The 16,981-nt window shown below is 35.7% G+C and overlaps 1 protein-coding gene across 2 annotated transcripts; it reads right to left on the reverse strand.

The window, feature by feature from the left end:
- Positions 1-7,258: 7,258 nt before the first annotated feature.
- On the reverse strand, positions 7,259-13,421 carry LOC106776097 (ABC transporter C family member 3-like). Of its 2 annotated transcripts, XM_022786854.1 has the most exons (10): positions 11,189-13,421; positions 10,789-10,875; positions 10,040-10,690; positions 9,704-9,868; positions 9,211-9,505; positions 8,894-9,108; positions 8,463-8,768; positions 8,314-8,377; positions 7,987-8,226; positions 7,259-7,816 (listed from the first exon to the last, which is right to left on the reverse strand). In XM_022786854.1, exons 1-10 carry the CDS (start codon positions 12,968-12,970, stop codon positions 7,704-7,706), a joined length of 3,918 nt encoding a protein of 1,305 aa, XP_022642575.1. In that variant the 5' UTR covers positions 12,971-13,421; the 3' UTR covers positions 7,259-7,703. The 2 variants fall into 2 exon arrangements, with proteins under 2 accessions (XP_022642575.1, XP_022642576.1); XM_022786855.1 differs by lacking the exons at positions 7,259-7,816; positions 7,987-8,226; positions 8,314-8,377; ... (1 more) ...; positions 8,894-9,108; positions 9,211-9,505 and having other exon boundaries at positions 9,728-9,868; positions 10,032-10,690.
- Positions 13,422-16,981: the final 3,560 nt, after the last annotated feature.

The following is a 16,981-nucleotide window of genomic DNA, read 5'->3' on the forward strand; positions in this document are numbered from 1 at the left end:
TCATTCTATAATATCATTTGCAAAGTAAACAAATGAGGTTCATATTGAACTCACTCCCTTTTATCACTTGAACATTTAGCACACACTGAAGATGTCCAAACGAACCCTGAAGTGGGAGTAGATACAGTCAGATCATACTGCAACTCTCTTATAAACAATCTTAACTCCTTAATACAAGCCTCAGACACAAAAGAGTGTGTCGCTCCAGAATCAAACAACACACAACAACTACTATCATGCAACAAACAACTTTCGATGATAAGATTACCTGAATTGGATGCCTCTAACCCACATAATGCATACACGTGCCTGATGCCTACGGTCTGGCACCGCCCCTCTGCTGAGATCTCCCTGCCTGATGGGACTACTGATTTGTCCTCCTAACAGTAGGACAATCCTTGGCATAATGGCCCTCAGCCCTGTAGATATTGCACCTCCTGAACCCAAACATCTGAGAGCAAACGGAATGGAGATGTGGCCCTCCATAGATATAACACCTCACACTCCCCGAGTGACTAGGCTGCCCTGACTACACTGAAGATTGAGAGGAGGAACCCCTAGACTTATATGAAGGAGTCCTAGAATAGGGTATCCTCCCGGAACTGAAGCTACCTCGAGACCTAGATGACCCTCTAATCCTTAACGACTGACTCCACTGACTTTCTACCACTTTCTTGGCCTTTTCAAGTACTCTTGCCTTCTCAACCAAAGCAGGAAACTCTTTAATGCACAACCAAGTGACCAGCAATTTAATGTCACCCCTTAGACCATTCTCAAACTTCCAATATTGTCATTCATCATCCATAGAAAAAGTGTGGAATCTAATCAAATGCTTGAACTGATCAACATACTTAGAAACTGACATACTCCCCTGAACCAACTGAAGAAACTCAATCTTTTTGGCAAATTCGACATTGTCAGGGAAGTACTCAATGTAGAACTTCTTCTTGAATAACTCCCAAGTGATAGGAGTACCACTTCCCTCCAATAGCATCCTCATGCTACTCCACTAATGGCTAGCCTCACCAGATGGCAAATACTCAATGAAGGCTACCCTGCTCTTATATCATGACCTCTTAGCATTATAAATTCGTTCCATATCACGAAACCACTGATCTACTTCATCAGGGCTGGCCTTGCCATTCAACCTGGTCGAACGGTGTTGCAAGAAATTCTCAAGACTCCATTCTTGAGGCTGAGTGGAAGTAGAAGATGATGGTCCAACTGCAGCCTTGCCACTGCTTATAAGATCCATATACTGCCTTTGAGAGGCCTATGCTGACACTTTGGCAGCCTCCAATTGCTGCAATGCCACAATATTCTACTAAACCAAAGCTGCATTCTGTTGTTGCTTTGCAGTTATCACAGACTTCATCATTCTCGTCATATTTGATACATCAGGACTTGTGGGTGGGGGAGGAGGAGGCATAGGTGCTATCTTATGCTTACACAGAGAGGTAAACCATCAATCTAACTCAAAGAAACAAGGATACCAACTAGACATAACTATGAGTTCACAACACAAGCATAGTACACTCATAACCTACGAGATTCCTAAGGAAATAACTGCTCTGATACCAAAAATGTATCGTCCCAAAAATATAGTATAATACTATATAAAAGAGCTCTCATAGATCTAATACGATAAAATGGTTATCAACTAAAGTATAAAGTATAAACTTAAAGTTATCCAAAAACAACTATAAATTTAAACTTTATATTACAACAGATTAAACAAAACTATCTACAAGACTAGTCTAAAGGTATCTACACCAATGGGTCCCCTCCATCAAGCGCCTGCTCTAGAGTAACCTCATCTCCCTCTACTCACACCCATAGATGATCATTGCAAAGAAAAGAACACTGCAACATACAAAACACAAGTACAAACAATAGTGTAAGCTAGTTTAAATAAAAGAACAATCAATATACTCATCAACTAAATTACACATAATCACACGTACATAGTCATTTACCAACACAATATACTATATGCGGGACACTAAAATGAATTGACTGTCCGAACTTAGAATGATTGTCGAGCTATGGCGGGTTCTCCACTTGTGGTGGCTTATACTGCTTCACAAAGTCATTGCCAATGAGTTTCACCCTACCACACTCACATTTGGGTCTGTTCCACGCCTTGGATCATATTGGAAGCACCCAAGACTAATACCTCCTACTACTCCTCACAACATGGATCAATCCTCTCTACTTTAGAATGAAAGACCATTGGAGTTTTAGGATAACCCCCAAGACTGAGCTCCTGCATTTATTCTAAACATACTTGAATCTCACTAAGAGGATTCACTTTGGAACTTACTTTCACCACTTTGAATCTCAATACATAACTTTGATACTTGCATAAACTCATACATAATCATACATCATCCACAATAAATCAAAGCTTAACTTTAATCAATCAAGAACAATTTAAGGCAAGAATAAAACAAAAACCTGCACTAGTCACTTAGTGACCACTCTCACTAGGCTACAACAGAGTTCTCTCGCTCAGCGACCCAACTCGTTGTGCGAATACATAGATAGTGTTCCCCATACCTCATCCTTTCGCTTAACGACCCAACTCATTCTGCGAATAAAATGACATTAATCTCAGACCCTAACCTATCGCTCAACGACCCAGCTTGTTGTGCGAATAAAATGACAGTGGTCTAAATCCCCAACCCTTTCGCTCAGCAACCCTACTCGCTAGACAAGACTAGAAACAATGGTCTAGACCCTTCAACCTTTCGCCCAACGACTCAACTCGCTAAGTGAATCCAAAGACAGTGGTCCAAACCCCTCAATTACTCGCCTAACGACCTAACTCGCTTGGCGAATTCAGAGACAGTGGTCCAGACTCTCAACTTTCTCGCCCAACGACCCAACTCACTAGGAAAGTCCACAGATAGTGACCCATACCTTTAGCTTCTTGCTGAGCGAATCCACTCGCTCAACGAGTCTACATAATTCTACAACACAAAAATTGCAGAATTTGCACCACTAACCTCCCTTGACCATTTGGATACCTTTTTCCCAACTTCTAACCCTCTTAGATTGTGTTATACACTTAATTATACTTAACTAATTGTGTTTAGACCAGCCTAACCTTATTTTAAAGTGTCTACTATCAAGATTCAACCCTAAAATCTACCAAACCTCAAATTATGGACTCAAATTGAATTCTACCATTTCTAGCTTGTTTTTAACTGAGTTAGGGGCTCCAACAAGTTCCAAAAGACTCAAGAACATCAACCAAAATGAAGAATTTTACACAGAACTTCCAATTCAAGTTCTCACTAGTTCACTTCCCCAAAAACTAGTCCCACAAGTTAAACACTACCTAACCCCCATCACATACTCTTATTTCAGACTCTTTCCATTTTAAATGTTTGAACAAGACATAAAACAACTCATAAACACTCTCAACTGCATCAAACCAGTTCACCACCCCTTTCTCACAATTTTCACTACATGGAATCTCATCTTTTCTTCAAGAACATCATTACAACTTCTACGTTTCCAACACTTTACTATCTAAACTTCCTAATACACATTCCAAACATACAATTTAACATATCAACATTCAATTCCAATTCAAATATCATACAATAAAATTCACAACAACATTTCATCATCACAGTCCTAAAAATACTCAATTAACTTGGTTACAACTAACATATCTCAGACTTTTCACTCCAAACAATTAAATACTCATATAGAACATTAATTAAAGGAAACTTTAGCTTCCCTTACCTATAAACCAACAACCCAAATTCTCAAGACGCTCCACCAATTGCTTTTATCATAAGAAACTTCTAAACAAACCTACGAAACACCAATTTTGACATGGACAGAGTCCTTAGAACTAAAGCAACCAAGAATCAAGGGAGAAGATAACTTGATACATGCAAAACAGTTTATCTTTGCATGATCAAGAATCAAGAAATTACTAAGAAAAAAAGATAAAAACTTACTTGTTCTAAACACCAAATTGATTGGATAAAAATGTAGACCTTGACACCGTGATCGTCTAGGCACCTCCTGATCGTCAAATATATGACTTGAGATCAAGAAATCTTAAAAAGAAGTGAAAGAGAATGAAAAGAAAAAGTTTTAGAGAAATAAAATGTTATTAAAATAATGAGACAAGTTTAGAAAATTCTATGTATATTATAAAATTATTTTATAATAAAATACTCAGTTTCACCATTTGAATACACCTACCAACTCTAATATTCTATTTTTTAGTTACTAGAATTTAACTTTCATTCATTTCAAAATTCAGAAAACAAGAAAAAGTTCATTATACATAAATGAAAAAAATAATTTTTTTCTTAATCTATATCATTAGTTTCATTTATAATTATAATTTTATTATTGAAAAAAAGCGAATACTCTTAAGAAAAGAGTTTTAGCATTTAAGAATGTTGGGAAAGTTACCGAAGGAAGGCTTGTTTGGAAGAAGCATAGTCACGCTTTCCTTAGATTTTCGTGTGATCAAATCCCCAAATCATTTCATATAAAGAAAGCCAATAAATTGGCGTTTCATATTCTAACTTGTAAAAATCGGTAGTATTTTCTCATTGCTTCTTTATCTTCCATTCTCTGTATTGTGTTTGTGTTTATGCTTAATGTGTGAGATTTAAGAAGCAGGAAAGAGCAACTCCACCAGGTAATGTTGTTTATTCTTCATTGGATTGTTCATTTGGCCCATTGTTCACTATAATCATTACCATTGTGTTTGCATGTATTTTTGAAGAAAAAAAATTGTTTTTTATTTCCTATAAGGAATATAGAACGTTTGGATAATCAATTAGTCTTTTTTAGAAGTGTTTTAGGCTAATGATGCCAAAAAAATGTCATCCTCCAAAATATGTTAAAGCCAGAAAGTCTTTTTTACAAAGATATCCGAGCATGCATACAAACATGCAAATTGTCATGTCTCTGAACTTTCGTATAGATCATTCTGATCTTTAGAAAGAGAACACTGGATTTAGCTGATAAAATAGAGGAGAGTAAAATTGATCCAAACATATTATATTAACATCACAGTAACCCATTCAGATCAAGAATAGCGGAAGCAAGAATGAAAGAATAATGTGCATATCTCAAAATGATAAAGTAACAGTATAAAATTGATTTAAACATGTTATATTATTATCACAGTAACACATTCAGATCAAAGATAACGGAAACAACAATGAAGAATAATGTGCGTACCTCCTGCCATTGTAATTTTGTAATCCCAACATTGAGACAACTTTGTTTTCTAAACCTTAACTCACTCAAACTCAATGATGTGTTTTTTAGAATAGAGAAGTAGGCTTAGTGGTCAAAAGTGAGAGTAACTCATTCACTTTATACAAAGTCTGGCCATCAGAGGTTCAAAAATAATGGGTTGGGTTTTACCTTCAAACAATATAATAACTGCTTCATAACCTCTGTGCAGTTAAAAAGGATAAAAGTAATGACTTAATGGACCATTTTATGTTTCTTAAAAATAGAAACTTAAAATGCTATAATATTTATTCTATAATTAAAATAATGCTAACATTAGCCACTTTTTTAAGTTTAAATAACTGTGATGAAAATTTAGAAAGGAGATAATAATTCACTAAAATTTGGGGGAGGGATTCATCATTATAAAAATGTAATGACCTTTACTATTGCTGACCGTAGGGGGATACAATAACATTTTATTTTTCATATTTAACAACACTCTGCTTGTTTTCTTAGTGACTGATTTGAATGTTAGTTTTGTGTAATGCTTTGAATGTGTGGCTCTGCTATTCAGTTTAGTATAGTAATCGTCGATTTGAAAACCCAGTGAACTCTTAATTAGCAAAAAGCTTGAACAATAAATTGCATAACCACTAATGCAAAAATGTTGTTTAACGTCACCCAATAGACGTCGGTTTGTTGGTAACCCGACGTATATGAGTGGACGGTGGCATTATCGTAAATAGTTTGGTAAACTAGACGTCGGTTTAAGTTTAAGGTGACGTCTTTTACACTGTAGACATCCACATTGGCGCAAACTGACGTCTAATGGTCTGGGGTAGTTGAAAAGAGAGTCCATTGCGTCGGTGTTCCCTGGGTCTGACGTCTATGGGGCTGCAATTAATGCTCTTTACCTAATTCCTAGACGCTTAGACGTCGCATAGTCAAACGGCGACATCTACGGCCTGAATGGAAGGCGGGAAGACAAAAAATCTTCAATTTAGACGTCGGTGTTCAGTGGAGGCAACGTCTCTATGCCTGTAATTAATTAGGTTCACCAGACTCGAGGGACATAGATGTCGGGTAGCAGGGGCACCGACGTCTATGTGTCTACAAGTAATTATGTTCATCATTATAGACGTCGGCACCCCATGACAATTGTCGTCAACATCCCTGACAGGAAATCAAACGTCAATCGTTTTAGCTTTCTAGACGTCGGCACCCCTAGACAGCGACGTCTACGGGTATTCAAAAGATCAGTTGAAATGTTAACTTGGTCGTCATATTAGTGATATACCCGACGTTTATGTCAATATAGACGTCAGTGTATGGAGCAACCAACGTCCAAATTCATTTTAAATACAACCGCAAACTCTTCGCGACATTTAGTTTCTGATATCGTCTTCCTCTTCTCCATTTTCTCTTGTGGCCTCTTCCTTTTCTCGCATGCGACACCTCTTCTTTTTCTCTCTGCCTCTTCTTCTTTTTCTCTCTTGCGGCATTCCAGGTGCGTGGTTTTTTTTTTTTTATACTTACCGTTTAAACTTTGTTTAGTCTTTCATCGATTATCTTCTAGTTCAACTTATTAAAATTTGCTTTCTTTGTGTTGTGTTTTAGTGCAGTTTTGTTCCTTTCTTGGGGTAACGTAGTAACACATTCTCCCTCTGCTAGCTGCCTCCCAGAAAAAAACGGCGTCTATTGAATTTCTTTTGATCATTTCAACCCAAAAACGACCCTGGGTCATTGCCTAGTTATCGTTTCACCGTGATTTTTTCTTCTTGCAGATGAAAATGGAACTATGCAAGAACCCAGGTTCGGTTTTGGGTTGAAAAGATCCATAAGAAATTCAAGAGACGCAAGCTTTTTTTTTGGAGGAAACTAGCAAAAGGAGATTGTGCTACTAGGCTATCCAAAGACGGAAACAAAACTGCACTAAAACACAACCACTGTATTAGATGTTGGTTAATGTACACACCGACGTCTATAATACCTCTTAGACGTCAGTCAGTGTCATATTTGAAGTCTTTAGTGCCTCTTCGACGTCGGTTATTGCTAAGACCGACGTCTATATGAAGTCTTTAGATATCCGTTTTCCCCCTACACCGACGTTCAGTGACGTCGGATCTTTCAGTGACTGACGTCAAAATAGACGTCGGTTATAGCAATAACCGACATCGCATTGACATCACCGGAAATGACGTCGGTTCAGTGGTAAACGTTAAAAGCATAAAATAAGTGACGTTAATCAATGTTTTTGCACTAGTGAACAGTTCACAAAATAAGGATAAATTATCTGTGAGCAAAATTAATATTATTTATAGGGTGAGTCTCACACTAGTCTTAGAGTAATAGGAAGTGTAACAACTGAAACCTTGACCTAAGTCCAGTAAGGTAGGGTACACTAGATGAAATGCAACGGTGACCAGACACCATAAAATTTTTATCGTCATGAGAACATATCTGGTTTGGCTAATTTCAATTTAATTTCCAAAACCAGAGTTTGACCTCCTTGTGTATTCTGCAACTAGTTGAGCTAGAGATGAAGTTTTGTTCTTAAGAAGTTTCTTAGGTGAATCATATTCTTCTATCAACCCTGCAGGATCAATATGAAGAGAAATCATATCCACATTTATCATGAGAAGAAAAGGAAAAATATTGACAAATCAAGAAGGAAGCTAAATGATGCTGCATTTCACGACAAAAGTGATTATTCCTTGGATAAAGACTAAATTAGCATGACGAAAGACACAAAGTGATGCATACCTTGATTTAAGAATAAAACCATGTCACTGTCGATGATAGAAGTTATCCTATGAGCAATGGTAATGACTGTGCATTCTGAAAAATGTTGCTTAACTGTTTGCTGAATAATATTATCTGTGGCTGTGTCAACAGATGCAGTAGCTTCATCAAGCACCAAGATCTTGCTTTTCTTCAGTAGAACACGGCCTAGGCAGACCAACTGCCTTTGACCCATACTCCAATTTTCTCCATTCTCAGTCACTGCAAAAACTCAGCGATATCCTTACTACATTTAGACATATAATTGAAACATGCTAAATCAATATTCAAAGTTTTGAGAAGTCACACCTATGGAGTCCAGCTTCCCTTCTTTTTTCCTTACATCATCTCCAAGTTGGCACATATCTAGAGCCTGGAATGATTCTTATTAAAATTTAACATGTATCACCTGCACTAAATAGACAAGTTTCTCATAGTTTCAAACAAGACCAAATTACCTCCCAAATCTGTTCATCTGTGTACTCTTCTAGTGGATCCAGGTTGGTTCTTATAGTCCCTTCAAACATGGTTGGATCTTGAGGAATAATGCTGAGTCTAGACCGCAAATCATGAATTCCAATCAAAGATATGTTAATGTTATCTATTAATATTTTTCCATCCACAGGTTCAATAAGTCGGAGAAGTGTTTGCACAAGAGTTGATTTTCCACTTCCTGTTCTTCCCACAATACCAGTTTTTGATCCAGCAGTAAAAGTGCAAGTAAGACCTCGTAAAACAATAGGCAAGTGAGGAGCATATCGAACCTGCATCACAGACATTCTCAATAAGGGTATATTCCATACAAAAACCGGATTTGGCTTTTAACCAAGAAAATGTTACCGAAGCCTTCAATTCAGAATATAACAAATGAATAATCTTTGAAATGTACCTGCAAATTCCAGATATGAACCTCTCCGAATGATGGCCAAGAACAATCCGGTTGGTTGTCTTTAATCACAAGAGGAGCTTCACTAGGGAGGGATGTGTACTGGAGTATTCTCTCAACAGATATAATCTTTTTCTCCAAGTCACAAAGAAACCAGATTACCCTAGTTTGCAGAATATTTAGATTAAGTCCATATGTCACAGCCAATCCCGCAATGCCTTGGAAAAAACAAAATTGGAACGAAAGATGAATGAAGTTGTTTGCTTAGTGTCATAAAAGAGTAACATATTCAGTGACTTTATGCACTTTGAAGTACTCACCAGGAGCAGTCATTGAATTTGGGAAAGATACCAAGAATACCAAACAGAAGGCAAATATGACAGTGGATAAAATATCCAATCGGAAATTCAGCCATTCAATTGCAGTAGCACTGTATAGTTTGGGTTGGGAATATCTGTCTATCAACTTCATGTTTATGTCATTAAATCTTGATTCTTGTTCAAAACTTCTTATGGTTGTTGATCCAGAAATTGTTTCAGAAAAATGTTGTATAACCGGAGCTTGACATGTACCAACCAATCGTGCCAATTCTCTTGCAGATGCAGAATAGTACCGCTACATTCATTGAATCACTTTGTTAGCATATACAGTGGTAATCTTTGCACAATGATATCAATCAGATTCATATTTTTCTTCCCCTGAGAAATGTTAAATATTAAGTGCATTTCAAATACTAAATAAGAAGAAAATTTTTTTGGATAGCTGGAGTTAAGTGTATTCAAATTATAAAGGTTGGATATTATCCAAAAATACCTGGTACCATATGCTAGCTGCCATGACAGGTATCAATACTATGAACACCTGCCATGCAGCTTGAGACATAACAATAACATTTCCCAATAGTTGAATCAGATTGAGGGTAATTGCCCATAATATGTTTGCAATGTACATATCTAGAGAGCTTTGGTCTATTGAAGCCTGCAACAAAAAGAAAAACTATGATTTTGTCAACAATTACATTCAATATGGTAATTTGAAAAAGAAAATCAAAAGTCTAACTTTCGAAAACAATGCAATCAGCCATTTACATCAGCTAAAAAAGTCTCTTCAACATAAACGAATGAAGAATATCAACACATACTGACATACTCTGTTGAGGATTCGACCACTTGGGGTGGAATCAAAAAATGATATTGGTGCTCGAAAAATACACAAATGCATTTTATCGAAGAGTACAGTGGCTGTCTTGTATCCAGCTATCACAGCAAGAAATGATCTGGCAAATGTGAAAATGGAACTTCCAAATTCAAAAGCAACATAGACAACCATAAGTGTAAAGCTTCCAATATCAGTTTCTGCTGTTGCTGAAACAGGAGTTGCTACAGTCATCCAATAATTGCTTGCAATCTGAAAACCCACAGTGAGTATCTGCGAAAGTAATATGAAGGGCACAAGAGCTCCTCCATAAGCTGTTGTGATGTATTTCCAGTACACTTTAAACCCAACTCTGCCCTTTTCTCGTTCTTCTTCTTGGACAAGTTGTCCTTTGGGCTCAACGGTGCCGTTTGGCTTATCATTTTCAACATGTATGTCTTCTACATTTTGCTCAAATTCAAAATCACTTAACAAATTTGTTTTCTCATCGGTGGTACTTGATGTTTTAAATGTTGGTCTTCTCTCTAAAGACTTAATTGAAGACAAAGCTGCTCTGTGTGCCCCTACAAGTTCCATAAAATCTGTGCCTGTCTTTAGAATGTCTTTGTATTTTCCTGATTGAGTTATCCTTCCTTCTCTCATGACCTAGATAAGTTGTGAGCAAGATAAAAATTCTCAGAAAAAAGTAAATTGACCAAATGCAGATGTTTCAATTCTTGAATATGTATGATTCAATCACTCACCAATATCAGATCAGCATCAGGTAAGAACTCTACTTGATGTGTTACGTATATCACAGTTTTTGATTTTAAATGGCCAAGCAAGCATTCCTGAAACAGTGTGGTGTAAGTGAAAAATCAAACCAAATTATGTTTGACGTATGTTGGTGTATCCTTGAACTCATATGCTGCTCGACATTGCAGAGATTAGATACAGAAAACTCCACTGGTAACTTTTATACTCACATTTGGAGAAATCTAAACTCATAGACTATTTGAAACACGTATGTAAGGAACTGAATACATGTAAAGTGTTAAAAAAGATTGAACGACTGTAACGAGTATTTGGAAGTCTAAAATTACATTACCAAGAAAAAAAAAAACTGGATTACACAGAAAATATTAGTTTAGAAAAATATAGAACCTTAAAGAGATGGGATCCTGTATGAGCATCAACGGCACTGAAGGGATCATCAAAAAGATATATATCAGCATCTTGATATAGAGCACGAGCTATTTGCACTCTTTGCTTCTGACCACCACTCAAATTGATTCCTTTCTCCCCAATAATTGTGTGATCACCGAATGGTAGAACCTCAAGGTCTTTTGTCAAGGAACATGCTTCTAGCACCTTCTCATACTTTTCATTGTCCATCTCTTTACCAAATAATATGTTGTCTTCTATCTTTCCACTCTGTATCCATGGCGATTGAGAAACATAAGCCTTTGTTCCACATATTTTCAATGTCCCAGATATCTTTGGTACTTCCCCTATAATACAAGAAAGTAAACTAGACTTGCCTGATCCAACAGTACCACATACAGCTACTCTCATACCATGATAAACATTGAGATTTATGTTTTTCAATGTTGGATTAGGAGAACATAAATCCCATGAGAAGTTTCCATCCACTAATTCAATTGCCTTGTCAGAACTACCCCACGGAAGCTTCTGTACTATATCAGTCTGCAACTCGTCTAGTCTAAGAAATGATGCAATCCTATCCAGAGAAACTTTAGTTTGTGCAATCGTAGAAATTGTGTCAGGAAGACTGTAGATGGGCATTTGAAGAATTCTGAATGTTGCAAGTGCAGACAAGACCTTCCCTGATTCAAGTGGTATCCCCACAAGAACACAAGCACCAAACGTAACAACTGCAATAAAAGTTGGGGCGTTGTGGAAGAAGAATCGAATAGTTGCTGTGCCAGCAAGAAATTTCCTTAGCCATGTCTCTTCACTCTTTCTAATCTGAATAATCTTTGATAAGAACTTCATCTCCCATGCTTGCAGTTTTAGAATCCTCATATTCTTAAGTATCTCAGACGTAGCCTTCATTCTTTTATCTTTGAATTCCATTATCTTGCCTTGGAACTTTTCTTGCAATGATGCCACAGGATGGTTTAGCAACATCACAATTACAGTGGCAGCAAGAGCAGCTAACGAAGCAACACCCACACTTCTATANAGAATTAACAGGGCCAAAGCAAGCTGCAAAACACANATCCATGGATCATGCATGTACCAACAGAATTCGCCAATTCTTTCAGCATCGACAGTCATTAAGTTGATGATTTCCCCAGTACTACGAACCTCCTTTGATTGACACGAAAGAGTCAAACCTTTAGCATAGATCATTTCCACCAACATGGATTGCATTCTAACCCCAACCTGCTGAAACCTAAACATCCAATGCCTCAGTGAAAGACACTCCACAAGCATTGCAGCAACAAAAGTCGCAGCCAAAACATAGCCTTCATTTTTAAACATGTATTCTCCATTGAGGTATCCAACAAGGATGTCAATAAGAAAGGGTCCAACATAAGAAGCACAGGCATAGAGGAACGCAAATAAACCTGACAAAAAGATCCCTTGCCATGTCGACAAGAATAATACCTTCACCAGCTTAAGTGTGGTNACATTTTTAACACTACCACACTCTGACTCGAGNTTTCTTCTAAAAGTTGGATAAACCCCATAGGCACTGTCAGCAGTAGCAAGAAGTGGGAGGTCTTCATGGTTTAAAGTCTTGTGATTTCCCAGTGTTATTAATGGAGTGATCCATGAGAAAGAAAGAATACTGAAAAGTCCAGCATTTGAATATCGGGTCAAATTTTCATTTCCTCTTGTCTTAATAGGATCAGAATTGTTGATTGAAGTAGAGTCACCACCCAAAAGAGGGTCTTCAAGAGGGGCAAGCTTGGCCATATTGCTAACAGAACATCCAATATAACATAGAAATAAACACGTAATTGTGGAACCTACGTCAGAAACAAGGCAATAACAAGACAAGAAGAAGTAAACACAAGCAGCACAAAATTCTGAACAAACATGGGCGTTCTGATGTATTTTCAAGGCCAAATCAGAAAGGGTGGCAAGCTCCTACGAACCATCATGCTTATACAAGTAAAACTCCCAAAGTAAGCATACAAAAGGTTGAACACAGAAATAACAAAGCTGCAAAGAAGAGTGTTTCTGTAATAGAAAAGACCAGAACTTTGAATTCAAATTCATTCAGTGTTTTCTATGATTACTCTTATTTAAGAAACAGAACCAAGCAAGCAAGAAGCTTCCCTTATTGGCAAAAATTTTCTTGGTGACGATCACTGTTTGACTTGTTGACTTTGCACCAAAACGATACTTCACAAAATATCTCTTTCCATTTAAGAAACAGAACCAAGCAAGCAAGAAGCTTCCTTCATTGTTAAAAATTTATACAAATTAATTTTTAAAGATTTAATTATTTATCAATTTTGCTGCGGGATTGTATTTTATTAAATTATGACAGACTAGTTTGAAAATAAAATTTCAACACTTGTGAAGACTATTTGCATCATTTTAGCATTTAAAAAGTATTTAAAGGAAAGATTGATATTTAATTATGGCGGCATATTTGTCTTTAAAGTAGTCGAGAATCTTGTGGCAAGATACACTTTGGAGATATCATGAAAAGCAATATAAAATCCATGCATGAGCTAAACTATTCCCAGGGCATTTAATGCTCAAGCTAATTTAATTTGTTTTGAAAAAATACGACCACTTCCTTACATGGATTATTAACATTTTAGATTTCCATTAATAAAAAAAAAATTATTCTTATTTAAAATTTTATTATTCCACTGTTATCAAAACTTTATTTTATTTTCATATATACAATTCCTTTTCTTTATTATTTTATGCAATAATTTCATAATTTATTTTTATAAAAGTGCCCACGTGGTAATAAAATAAAAATGATATTATCATATATTTAATATTAGAATAATATAAAGTTTTTAATATTAAATATCAATAAATAAATTATAATTACATAAATCTATATTAGAATGTCAAATAACAATTCAATAATATTAGATAATTATATAAAGGAGTAAAAATGATTAAATATATGTTTTAAAAATAATTTAAGAAACTTAAATTTAAAGAAAAATTAATATAAATAATTTAAATTACTTAATAAATTAAAGATACTCTACTAACTTAAAATGGATATCCAGATTGGATGAAACAAATATGTTCATACTCCTCCCTATCTTCATTTCATACTCAATTTAAAATTTGGACATTATTTATATTCATACTCTATCCATCATATATTTCTGGACAAAGTTGAAATGAGTTTAAACAATAGTTACAAAGAAGAAAATGTCTATATAAGTAGTGGAACAAAAATTGTAATAAGTTCTTAAAAATAACGTGACAGGTTCTGGTGATAAACGATTAATTCCGAGTAATATTGTTTTTGAAAATTTTCGGTAAATGTGAAGCAGATCAGAAATGAAGAAATTCTAATCCATTTTAAGTGACATCATAATGAAATAGATTTGACTTGTTAAAGAAGAGTAGAAATTTTAAATTGGAAATTCATATATAAGAATTCATACTTCTAGCAATGAATCCTATAAAATTTTCCACTCAAGATTCAAAATCTAAAATGACCAATTCATTGTATAAAGAATTTACAAAAAGATTGTGAATTTTGTATTCAAAGATCTGATTAAAAAATAGGATATCCTCGTAAAAAAATTTCATGTTACACACACTCAAATATTTTCTTAAAATTGAGTTTGTTATTTATTGATAATTAAAAGACTTTAAATAATCGTGTTATAATATTAGAGAAATAAAAATAAAATATCAATTATTTTAAAAATAAAATTTGCTTAATTTATCATAACTATCTATTTCAATTTTATCTCTATCAAATCAAACTAAATATTATTATGCTCAAAACTAACAAAATAAGATTTAAACAAAACTATTAATAAAACCCTAAAATTTAAGTTTATCCCAACAAACTATCTCATAAATTTAAATTCTTCTTTCTTTCATTCGGCTTTCCAAGTGCAGCATCCCACATCAAGTTTGCTTCTTTCAATCAAATTTGACTTTTTCCTTTCCCTTATGGACCTCTTGTCTTTTACCTTGGTTGACCTCTTTAATGCTTTGACTGACTTTGTTATGTCTGACTTCTCAATAACCTTGACCAACTCATTTCTGACCTTAGGCGATTTCTCAACAATCTTGGCCAACGTCTTCATCAGGTTCTTCTCAACGTCTTCATTTTCCTCTTTGTCTGGTTCAAGAACACTAGATGCTTTCTTTTCTTTTTCAAAAGCTCCCTTCTTCAGCTACTCAAGCTCAACCCTCTATTTATTCATAATTTCATTAGCTTCATCTAGAAGCCTCCCTATTCGTTGAATCTCTTCATCTTTTTGTTTGAGTTCTTTCTCCAGGTTTTCCTTCTCCACAATGTTGCATCCTTTACCGAGATTGCTTATCCATTATTGGGATCGGGATCTTCATGTCCACCACATCTGAGCTCTTTGCCATCAACAGAATTCCACACTCTTCTTCCACATCTTCAGTAACGAGATTCGTCTCCCCCTTTGTCTCGGTCTTGCAATACTTTGCAATATGGCCAGTCTTGCCACAGTTGTAGCACTTGCTTGATCTACACTCGTTTGCATAGTGGTCATACTTGCCACACTTAAAACACTCAACTCCTGACCAATCTCCTCGGCCTTTCCCTTGTCCTTGGTCACGTCAAATATGTTGACCGGTTTGGTCTTCACTATCATCTCGGCCACGTCCACCTCGTCCTCAGCCTCCCCGTCCTCTATCGTTAGGACCTCGGCTCTGAGTAATCCAAGTTTTATTCGAGTCAAACTGTACGCGTAGTGCTTGATCGTCAGGTTCAATCTGATCATCCCAACTCCTTCTCCTTTGTTCATGGGCTTCTAATGAACCAGCAAGTTCATCCACTATGAGAACCGACAAGTCCTTCGATTCGATGGCGCACACAATACTTTCAAAATCTTTTGTAAGGGATCTCAAAATTTTTTCCACAACCCGGCTAGATGGCATTTGTTCTTTATTCCTACTGAGTTGGTTGGCCACCTTCTCCACCCGAGTTATGTACTCGATTATATGCTCTTTGGGATCCATCTTCAATTGTTCAAACTCTCCTCTGAGAGCTTGTATTCGAATTTTTCTAATGCGATTGTCACCTTTATACGCAACCTCTAATATCTCCCAGGCTTCCTTTGTTGATTTAGCATTCACTATTTTTTCAAATCCCGACTCATCTAATGCATTGTGTATAAAATATAATGTTGACTCATCTCTTGCACGAGTTTTCTTCAACGGTGTCATTTGTGCCACCGTCTGATGTTCATCCTCATCAGGTTTATATAAGTTTTGTTGAATATAGTGAAAAATATGTATGAGATTAATCTTCCTTTTGTTGAATATACACATAGGGTCCTCTATTATAAAAGAAGAAATATAGGTTATGTCCAGAATACAAAGAAGAAATAATAACAAACTAATTAAAGATAAAATATGAAGATAAGATAAACATAATATATCTAACACTCCCCGTAAGCCTATGCATACAAATCATATGTACCAAGCTTGTTACTAATATAATTAATAAACTTAGTGAAGATATATGTTTCCACACTCAAGTGACACCAAATTGTTAATGATTTGCGATGACAACATAATAAAAATGTAATACCAATTCAAAAGACTCCCACTAAGAAAAAAAATATGGGAGGTTGCTTCATCTAAATATCTTTTTTCCAAATCGTCGCTAAGAAACACATTGTTGATAAATACGTCATTACTGAAGAGCTACCACAACTAAGATTCGAGAAAAATGTAGTAATTAGGGAATAAAGTGGGTTTGAGATTTAAGTGGTATTGCTTGGTAAT

The sequence above is a fragment of the Vigna radiata genome, chromosome 10 (assembly GCF_000741045.1).
Source record: "Vigna radiata var. radiata cultivar VC1973A chromosome 10, Vradiata_ver6, whole genome shotgun sequence".
NCBI classification, from domain to species: domain Eukaryota; kingdom Viridiplantae; phylum Streptophyta; class Magnoliopsida; order Fabales; family Fabaceae; genus Vigna; species Vigna radiata.